Here is an 11,497-nt window from a genome sequence, read left to right on the forward strand (position 1 = left end):
GAGGGTAGCTAGGTACACCAAACAGTTTCTTTTCCAATGCCCGTCTTCACCATAAAAGTGGCACTCTCCTTTGGGCTTCTTCACTTCCTTCCCCTTTATTTCGGTGAGCATGGCTCCCTTGCCCTTCTTAGGATAGTTAGGATTGGGAGGGTTCCCTTTCCTCTTCTGTGATCCTTCAATAGCAAGGGCCGATATTCCCTTGTTTTCTTTCATATTGGGCTCGACTGTCTCGAGCATATTTGCAAGCTCTTCAAGAGAGGTTTGCAAGCCATTCACCTGGTAGTTCATGATGAACTGTGAATAACTCTTGGGGAGGGATTGAAGAAGTAAGTCTACACTTAGTTCATGATCCATCGCATCTCCAATACTAGAAAACTTGGTAATAAGGCCAATCATCTTGACACAATGTGCCATTACAGATGTGCCCTCCTACATCTTGCATCTATATAACTGCTTTGTTATCTCGTAGCGTTCGCACCGAGTTTGATTCCCAAATAACTCTTTCAGGTGCGACTATGGAATGGGCATCCAGCTCCTCATGTTGCCTTTTCAATTCCGGTGTCATTGATGCAAGTATGATGCATCCCGTGTGATCGTCATCAGCCTTATGCTTCAGGTAAGCATAAAATTCTTGGTAGGGAGCATCATCCGCCGGGTAAGGGGGTATCGGTGTATCAAGTACATACCCTATCTTATCGAACTTCAAAACGATTTTGAGGTTGCGATACCAGTCGGTGAAGTTTGAACCGTTCAACTTGTTATCGGTAAGTATATTTTGCAGATTGGTTTTAGTCATGATTTTAGGAGTGTTTTAATTTAACCTGAGAGTGAGAAAGATTAAACGTATGTCATTCATTTGCTTTAAAATATATCAATCTAAAATTATAGGTCTTTTAGTTTATTTTAGATTGCTCCTACTATTTTGCCAAATTAATAGCCCTCCATATTAATTCGAAGAATTTCACAAATCCTTTAGTGAGCTAGGATCCTAACTCCTGAGATTTCACCTTGAGTTTGCTCAACAAGCTAGTCTCATTTGTTAGGTAGATTCATGTAATCAATCACATCTTTAATGCGATTCCTAGGTTATTGGGTTACTAACCACATTAGTAACTAATATGCTATTCATATTAATCCCAACCATATTGCCCATTAGTTTATGATAACATGAGTTTGCTCATCCAATTATCATAATCTAATTTAAGTATTACCCCATATTCATGAAAGAACGATTTTCGATAATTCAGGTGTTACCATAAGACCCCGAACTTGAGTTTGCTCAACAAACCAAAGGCCCCCAGTACTGCCGGCTGAATTATAATATTAGGGAGGGGCAACCGATTTTAATAACTTGCTTATTTACTTAACTTTTAATTAGTGAGGGTTTTTTTATTTTAAGTCTCATAATCTAACTTAGTCTTGATTTGCTTTAGCATACATCAGATACATACATTGGTGTTATGGACATATTATCTAAATTATTCCGTCGAGCCAGAGACGGAATAAAAGGCCAAACCTAGGGAAATACTAACTATTACATATTTCTCTTTATGTCCCCCGTCTTCTCCGTGGCGCCTTGAAATTACATATTAATTTCTATACTACTAAAGAAAACTTCAATTAACTTGAAGGAAATTAGATGAGAAGAGAAATTACAATAGATAGTAGAAAGGCAGGACTCGCATGCCCTATTTCAAAAATACCAAAAGACTAAATAGATGGTCCAAATATGTCCATAACTCCAAACATACATAGACTCAATTAAATAAATTTAATTGGTTGATTACATAAAATACTTATGTAATGTTTAGGTTAATCACATTAACTCATTAAATTAACTTTCATCCAATTTTAATTCTAACAGTTTCGTATCTTCTATATTAACCTTTTAGATTAATACAACTATACAAACCTTTATTTATGCATGTCCCAAATATTTTGATTTTAATTCATTTAATACTTTTGATTTACAAATAGGTAAAACAAACTTTTAAATAAATTCTTTTATTCCATAATCAAAACAGAAAACTATTAACTTCTGAAACACACACACACACATATATATATATATATATAACTATATTTAAAATCCATATTTTAAAACAATTTTAAAATATACATGTTCCGGGCCGGGCCCCAAACACGTGGCTGCTACCGTTTGGCAGCAGCCACGCGTCTGGTCCGCCGCTGCCTCGCGGCAGCGGCGGCCAGACGTTATGCGATTGCTGTCGCGAGGCAGTAATCGCACGACGGCAGTCGGGTTGCGCCGTGAGGCGCAACCCGAACTGCTATCCTATTTTTTTTTAAAAATATGTATATATATATATATATATATATTGGTTTTAAAACAGTTTTAAAACGATTTTCAGAAAATAAGAAAACTTATTAAAGATTTTCCGTTTTATCTTTAGATTTAATAAAACTAACTTTTATCAATCTAACTATAAAACTAATAGTTTTGTCATAATGATTATCAACCAAAATAATTAGGAACATATGCATAATCTATTTTAATTAAAAATTAATTAAAACTTATTTATCTTTAGAATTAATTAATCAAAACAGTTTCGTTAATTAACCTAACTATAAATATTCATTCAATCTGATTGAAAAACTTCTTAATTTTCATATATGAAATAACGGATTTAACGCAGGCTCTGATACCACTGAAGGAAAATAGGCAAACGTTTGGCAGCGGAAATATAAAAATTTTAACCTTTTTCCATTAACCCAAGATCTGTTAATCGTTATTTCATATAAAGAGGGATAGAAGGAAATACCTTTTGATGTTCTATCTACCGTTGCAATCGAAGTGCCCACAACTCTTACTTCGAGTTCCCGAGCACAAGACAAAAACACAATTCAAAACCAAGTTAGAATTCAATCGTATGAAAGCAATCAAGAATAGATTGCCTCTAATTAATCAACACAAGATCAAGGAATAGAGAAAGAGATTGATAATCAATTGAAACGGAAGGAAGCGGTGAATAATCTCGTCCTCAACAAGGGGGTCGAAATTCTTCTCTTCGGTAGACTATGCTCTGCCCGAAATTCACATATATAGGGGGGTATATATACTCTCTTGTATCTAAACCCTAGTTAGATAGAATTAGGTTACTAAATAAGAATTTAATTCAGAATATAATTCTTATTTATTATCTATTAAATATAAAGATAATAATAATAACCTTTTAGGATAATAATATGAGCAATTTAATCTCATTAAACCTCCTAACTTATTTATCCTTTAATTAATTTAATTCACAATCATAATCTAATTAGGATTGCTTAAAATCAAATTAATTTCTTTATGTATTTTATACATAAAAATCGCCCCCTTACTTACTGGGCCTTAGTGGACTCAGTTGGGCTTCCGTCAATTAATTAACATTTGTTTCTCTTTTGGGCTCCAAGTCTTATGTGTGACCCATTAGGTTCTTATTGCTTCTAGCCGTATGCAACTATTAAATTAATTTTCTCAGAATTATATTTAATCTTTGCATAACGGAATGAGTACGCGAAATGTGATTAGCAAATCCGAAACATTCCCCCAGAACTATAAGAAGATAGGTTGATTCTGTCGTTGACCTTTCCGCATTAGTTACAGTATAATTCGATCCTTTATCAACTACATCCTTGAACTGAATCTTATGATTATGGGCAATGTCAAGTCACATATAGCGAGACGTTCGTTTTACTTGTACAGGCCGAGTTGACTCCAGTTAGATAGGTTAAGTGAAATCTGCATTTCAAGTCTTAAGCTATCACCTTGCAAGGATTTAGAGTCAAGTCTTCCACAAGCGATCCTTGGACTACCCTGCAATCACTTCCCGTGACACCCAACGTCTGCCGTTCACACCCCAGAGTCATCTCTGTTATGGATCGTGTTACAACAGGATCAAAGCATCACATTCCATAATCCAGAATCACTAATTAACATTCCTTTGAGTCTGAGGATTACTTATACCTATTAATACCAATGAGATGAACAGGTGACAAGGATAAAGCTACCCATCCTGTTATCTCAAGTCAGGTCCCCAATCCTAATGAACTCCCTTTCATTGGATCCATGTAACTGTCCAGATATCTGCATATATGAAGCTTGTGAGATTAGCTCTCTGTCTCGACAGAAGACATTGTTACATGCAAGTCTCAACAGTGATATGTCAATCCTATTTCTAAACATATTACTTGACTTGGGGTGGTTTTAAGTTTATTATAAAGTTTTGTCTCACTTCATGCTTGTATGAACACTTTATAATCACTTTAAACTTAGGGATTTTCTTTTATTAGACTTATTTAGTTCTTAAAAGAGGTTGCCTTTATATAGTTATGAAACCATATCTTATTAAAACAAATGATGTAAAGAACACTTCATTTACATTAAGTTTATATCCTAGAACAATTGTCTATAGGACACTAAACCCCAACACAAACCACCTTAGTCGGTTTTCCCTCATTTTATTCTCAATAGATGTAACCCCTATCTTTGTCCTAATTATTTCATTACTCACCCTATCCTTTCTCGCATGACCACACATCCATCTCAACATACGCATCTCCGCCACCGACATCTTATGAATGTGACAGTGTTTCACTGCCCAACACCCCGTACCATATAACAATGATGGCCTGATTGCCGTGCGGTAGAATTTTCCCTTCAATCTATTAGGCATGTCGGGGTCACAAAGGAAACCCGTAGCACTCTTCCACTTCACCCAACCAGATTTAATCCTATGAGCAACATGTCCATCTACTTCTCCATCCATTTGGATAATAGATCCTAAATACCGGAAGCACTCCGAGGCCTGAACAACTCTCCCATCTAGGGTGATTGTCCCTGCCTCCCTACTCCTATCGTTGCTAAACTTACACTCCAAATATTCTGTCTTACTTCAGCTCAACTTAAAGCCTCTAGATTCTAAAGTTTGTCTCCATAGTTCCAACTTCCTCTCCACACCTTCTTTCGTCTCAACAACCAACACAATATCATCTGCAAACAACATGCACCATGGTATACCATCTTGAAGTGAACTCGTTAGTTCATCCATAACGATGACAAAAAGAAATGGGCTTAGTGCGGAACCTTGATGCACTCTAATCGTAATAGGGAACTCTTCAGTCTTCCCAACACTGGTACGTACACTCGTGCATGCTCCCTCATACATGTCCTTTATGATGTCAATATATTTCCATGAAATGCCTTTCCTTATTAAGGCCCACCAAAGTACTTCCCTTGGTACCTTATCATATGCCTTCTCCAAGTCAATAAAAACCATATGCAAATCTTTCTTCTTATTTCGATAGTGCTCCATTAATTGTCTCATTAGATGGATGGCTTCCATAGTTGATCTTTCCGGCATAAAGCTAAACTAGTTTTCCGAGATCTTCACTATCCTCCTTAGCCTTTGTTCGATCACTCGCTCCCAAAGTTTCATAGTGTGACTCATTAATTTGATTCCTCGATAGTTCGCACAATCTTGGACATCACCTTTGTTCTTATACAAAGGGATTAGGATACTTTTCCTCCATTCTGATGGCATCTTATTGTTTCTCCAAATTTTGTTGAAGAACGTTGTCAACCATTCGATTCCCCTCTCTCCCAAACATCTCCAAATCTCAATAGGGATGCCATCAGGTGCTACTGCTTTCTTCAATCTCATTTTATTTAATGTCATTTTGACTTCACCCTTTTGAATTCTCCGCATGCAGTCACGATTTATCATATCGTGAGGGATACTTATATCTCCAACATCTTGTCCGCGATCTCCATTAAATAAGTCATCAAAATAGGACCGCCATCGTTCATTGATATCCTTATCTCCAACTAGGACTTTTTGGTCCACATCCTTCACACATTTAACTTTTTCGAGATCTCGCGTCTTCCTATCTCTCATCTGAGCAATTCTATATATGTCTCTTTACCCTTCCTTCGTATCCAACCTTGTATATAGATCTCGATTCACCTTTTCTCTAGCCTCTCGTATGACCTTTTCTTATCACTCCTGCATTTCCCTAATATTTTATAGGATTCTCGCTTACTCTTTACTGCTTATCGTACTTCTTTTGTCCACCAAGATGTGTCCTTAGCCGGTGGCGTGCTACCTTTAGATTCCCCTAGAACTTCCTTCGCTACTTCCCTTATACTATGCTCCATCTTAGTCCATATCGAATCTATATCTAGATCCATATTATAAGTCCAAATATCTTTTTTGGCCATCTCATCCATAAATTTTCGTTGATTCTCTCCTTGTAGTTTCCACCACTTAATCTTAGTCTCCACTTGTGGTGTTCATTTTCTTATACATCTCCTACTTCGGAAATCAAGCACTACTACTCTATGTTGGGTTGTCGTACTCTCACCAGGGACCACCTTACAATCAATATAACTCTTTCTCCAAGCACTCCTTACTAGGAAGAAGTCAATTTGGCTCGCATTACCGCCACTCCGATAAGTCACTATGTGGGATGTTCTTTTCATAAACCATGTGTTCATGATACTCAAGTCATAGGCTGATGCGAATTCCAAAATATCATTTCCTGCTTCATTTTTATCTCCAAAACCATGCCCTCCATGAACACTCTCAAACCCATCTCTCCTAGAACCCACGTGTCCATTGATATCACCACCCAGTACCATCTTTTCATCCCTAGGAACCTGTTGCACCACTTCCTCCAAGTCCTCCCAAAAAGCTTATCTTATAGAGATATCTAATCCTATTTGTGGCGCATATGCACTTATGACATTCACAAACTCATCCCCTATCACGAGCTTAACAATCATAATTCTATCGCTCTTTCTAGACACCGGTACTACATCATCAATATACTCTCGATCAATAAGAATACCTATTCCATTTCTACCCTTATCCTTTCTTGAGTACCAAAGCTTATAACCCCAAGGAGCTATCTCTCCAGCCTTAGCTCCAACCCACTTAGTTTCTTGTAAGCACATTATATTTATTCTCCTTCTCTTCATAACATCTACAATTTTAACTAATCTTCCTGTCAAGGAGCCTATGTTCCATGTCCCAAACCGTAACCTACTACCCCTACCCCTACCATTATTGTTACCCTGGACTAGCTTATTTACCTGCAACCCTTGCATATTTGACACCACCCCCGGGTCCTGGAAAAATAATTTATCAGGAGCTTAATCCTTAAAACAGGTAAAGCTCCGAAGTTTAATTATATTTTTTTTGTCCCATTAATTTACATAAATGTAATAATTTAAAAGTTAAGGATTAATGTATTTTTGTAATTAATACATGGTAGTTATACGTAATTAAAAAAAGCTTAATTTGCAAAATAAAATAAGTGGTAGTAGATAAAACTAACAATCTAATGATCTTTTTTTTTTTGAAAAATCAATCTAATGATCTTAGTTGTCACCTCAAATCATAATAAAACTAAAATATACACATAAGTTTGCAACCAATTACCAAATGCCTAAAAAATATTATTACCAAATGCCTAAAAAATATTATTATTTTTCCCAATAGAAAAAGAAAATCTTTTATTTTCTACTCTTATATACTTCATAAATACACCAGAATCCCAATCATTGATTACCAAACAAGAACTACCCATATTAAAGAAAAACCCATAAAATCAATCGTCATCACCTAATATGATAATTTAATTAAGGTTATATATGTGATGTGGCATGCCCATAATATAATATAGCTTTATCTTCAAGGGCAGTTCCGATAAACACAAAATTCAACAATACAAACAACAGCAGCCTACGACCATCTTATTTTACGTGTTGCCTTTGCCTATTGAGGAAAATTACACCAATAACCTCTCAACTTTTATTATAGTCTCCAAACTACAAAACAAGACATTAAACACTTTGAAAACAGTTGACCATAATTTAAAATGGAAAAGTCCAGCAATTAAAATTTTTTAAAAATACATTTTTCATTAATGACTCGATAATCATTTCTAGAACTTTCTTTATCTAAACAACCATTTTTTCTAACTAAATAAAATAATTTGGAAATTTTGAGTCAGTTTCACAGTAGGTCAATGATTTTCGTTTTGTTTCGTACGTAAGGGTGATCATCTATTAAATACACGATTTTTCTTATTTTGTGAATCTACTTTGACGAAGAAGAGGGAAGTTTGTTTCATTCTTCCTCCACCCGCTCGGTTAGATTTACTGTGTTTTTTATTATTGTTTTTTTCCTGTTTGTATTCATATACTTCATCTGATCTCTTTATTCGCTTGAATTGTATCAGTTCTCTATTATTCTTTCGTTTATACATTTTTTTTGAATTTAGCACGAGCGGAAACGACTTATCTTGTTCGTAGATCAATAGATCTACGTGGTTGCAACAAAACAAAGGATTTACATCCGAATGTTCAGAATGGCTTAAATGATGATGAGTGGATTGCAGATGCTTTTCTACGGATTTGGATTTATGAGAAGTATATTTTTTCTTCTTCTTTTATGTTTTTAATACCTTTTATGGTTATTTATGCTCTTTGTAGTCATTTTAGTGCCTTTATGGATCTTGTAAGGTTTTCATACCTTATGTTTGTTTGTTGTACTTGGTGTTTGTTCATCTATTGAAGATACAACTATTTCCATAAAAAAAAAAAGTTGAAGATGATAATATCCAGTTTTAAGTTTAGAAGGAAATTTTATATATTTAATGTAACCATAAACATAGATGAATGCAGCTCTTTATAAAATGAGAAGGATGATTTATCAAAAACATAGGGGGGCGTTTGGTTGCTCTTTTTTTATGCTCATGTTTGCTTTTTATTTAAAAAATGAGAGTTTTAAATGTTTGATTAGTAACTTTACATCTGAATGTAGTCTTTTACAAAAGTATGAAATCATGCTTTTTGAAAATACAGTTTTTCCAACATCAAACAGCAAATACTAAGTAAAATAAACGGGTCCGTAATTTTAGACATAAATTAATGTGTATGTGTTATGTGCTTTTAACTGCAACTAATTATCTCGTCAACTAGAAACTCAATATATGTAATTATAAATTAATATAAATGTAATAATTTAATAAGGATTAATGAATTTTTGTAATTAATACAAGGTAGTTACATGTAATTAAAAAGCTTAATTTGCAAAATAAAATAAGTGGTAGCAGATAAAACTAACATTCTAATCATCTTAGTTGTCATAATAAAACTAAAAAACACACATCCTGTTTTAAGTTTAGAAAACATAATGAAAATAAGAATAAAAGAAAGAAAAGGTAGAGAAATTTAGGCTTCTCTATTTGACCGCCTTTGTCTATATAAGACCAATTTATAAGGAAACAAGAAATGAAATGAAACGATTGAGAGGAAGATAGGCATAAAAGAGAGAGAGAGAGTGATCGAGATAATTTATATATAAAAGAAAAAAATGAAAAATTCATATTCCTGTATATTACTTTTGTTCATATTGAATAGCTATGGTTTATCAAACGCAGGTAATTTGAACGTTTCGACCATCTCCTTCGATGAGGGTTACTCTTCCCTCTTCGGAGATGGCAATCTCGTTCGCTCTCCCAATGGTAGAAGTGTCCGTCTCCTCCTCAATCGTTTTACAGGTATAACATATTTAGATCTAACGTTGAATGACTAAATTCATGTTTTTATCTGAATGAATAATATTTTGTTTTTCATTCAGGTTCGGGTTTTATTTCATCCAAAATGTATAAATATGGATTCTTCAGCGCAAACATTAAGTTGCCAGCAGAATATACAGCTGGAATATGTGTAGCATTCTATGTATGTGTTTACATATAATAATTTAATTTAATTTAGTTTTATAAGGTTATTATATTAATTAATGAATTTGATTATTAAATTTGCAGACATCAAACCAAGATGTGTTTGAGAAAACCCATGATGAATTAGACTTTGAATTCTTAGGAAATATACCAGGAAAACCATGGAGATTTCAAACTAACTTGTACGGTAACGGAAGCACCAATCATGGAAGAGAAGAAAGATATAAATTATGGTTTGACCCGTCAAAGGAGTTTCATCGATACAGCATACTTTGGACCGAATATTACACCGTGTAAGTTCTCCTAATTTTTCGTAATAAACGCGTAAATTACGAGTATAAATGAAAAATTCTACTATGATTCTGGTCCACTGGACCTTATCAATTGAAATATGATTAGTTAAGTTCATTGTATCTGATCTATCGTAGAAGTTATCGATATAAAGTTGAGAATTACATTTGGTATGTTTCATCTCTGTAACGAACTAATTGACAATGAGTTTTTTTAAATAAATAAATTTAATTTTGGAAGATTCAATGATTTTAACTGAAATGACTAACTCGTAAATGAAAAATTCTATTATGGTCCCGATCCATTGGACCTTATCAATAGAAACATGACAATTATGTACTTTTTTTTTTTTTTATATCAATCCTTTTTCAATGAGGTAATATGTTTTTTTTATTGATTGTGTCCATTACACCCGGTCCACCGTAGAAATTCTCATGAAAATTGAAATGACTAACTCGTAAAAAAAAAATATGCAGATTTTTCATCGATGACGTTCCAATCCGAGAAGTGGTAAGAAATGAAGAAATGGGAAGTGAATATCCAGCAAAGCCGATGTCATTATATGCAACAATATGGGATGCATCAAATTGGGCAACTTCTGGTGGAAGATACAAGGTTAATTACAAGTATGCTCCTTTTATTTCTGAATACAAAGATTTTGCTTTAGAAGGATGTCCGGTTGATCCGATTCAACAACTTCCTTCTTCGTCTTCTTATTCCGACTGCCAAGAAGCCAACGATCGACTTCTTGCAGCGGAATACGCCACCCTCACTCGTAAACAACGTTATGCTATGCGAAGATTTCGACAACGTTTCATGTATTATTCATATTGTTACGACACGTTAAGATACCCCATTCCACCGCCAGAATGTGTTATTGATCCTGCCGAGAGGGAAAGATATAAGAACACCGGAAGATTGAAATTTGGTGGTAGTCATCAGAATCGGAAACGCCGGTCAAGGCGAAGGGTTGAAAATAGAATGTAAATTGACTTTCAATTTGGATTTAATTTGTTATCTCAGCTGCATATTAGATATGTTAAAATTTTATGATTAAAATTTTTATTTTTATTTATTATTAGCAGTATTTTGAATTATTAATATTAGTTCCTAAAAATTAGTTCTATAGGCTATTTTTTCTCAAAGTCTTATTCCTATTTTACGTCCACTAACAACTTTTGCAACGCTAATAATTGCTAAGCATTATAAATGGGTTGGCTGCTAACCATTATAATACAGTGGCAGACAAATGCAAACGAAAAATTTCTAGAGTAATTATTATTTGAGCATATAAAGAATATTTGGTTTGGGAAATTCTGAGCCGCACACAAGAATTTCAACAGATTAAAGTGTATCTTGCGAGAGACGTGATTGATTAATACTTGTGCAGATAAACCAATTTCTTTTAAAGGTCAACGCAAATCAATGTGCTTCAATCTATAAATCTACATAATAT

The 11,497-nt window shown here is 34.3% G+C and overlaps 1 protein-coding gene across 1 annotated transcript; it reads left to right on the plus strand.

Annotated features, from left to right (window-relative positions):
• Positions 1-9,287: 9,287 nt before the first annotated feature.
• LOC136236007 (probable xyloglucan endotransglucosylase/hydrolase protein 30) lies at positions 9,288-11,167 on the plus strand. Its single transcript, XM_066026131.1, has 4 exons — positions 9,288-9,567; positions 9,648-9,748; positions 9,835-10,043; positions 10,518-11,167. Exons 1-4 carry the CDS (start codon positions 9,381-9,383, stop codon positions 11,026-11,028), a joined length of 1,008 nt encoding a protein of 335 aa, XP_065882203.1. The 5' UTR covers positions 9,288-9,380; the 3' UTR covers positions 11,029-11,167.
• The last annotated feature ends 330 nt before the right edge of the window (positions 11,168-11,497 follow it).

The sequence above is a fragment of the Euphorbia lathyris genome, chromosome 7 (genome assembly GCF_963576675.1).
Source record: "Euphorbia lathyris chromosome 7, ddEupLath1.1, whole genome shotgun sequence".
NCBI classification, from domain to species: Eukaryota; Viridiplantae; Streptophyta; class Magnoliopsida; order Malpighiales; family Euphorbiaceae; genus Euphorbia; species Euphorbia lathyris.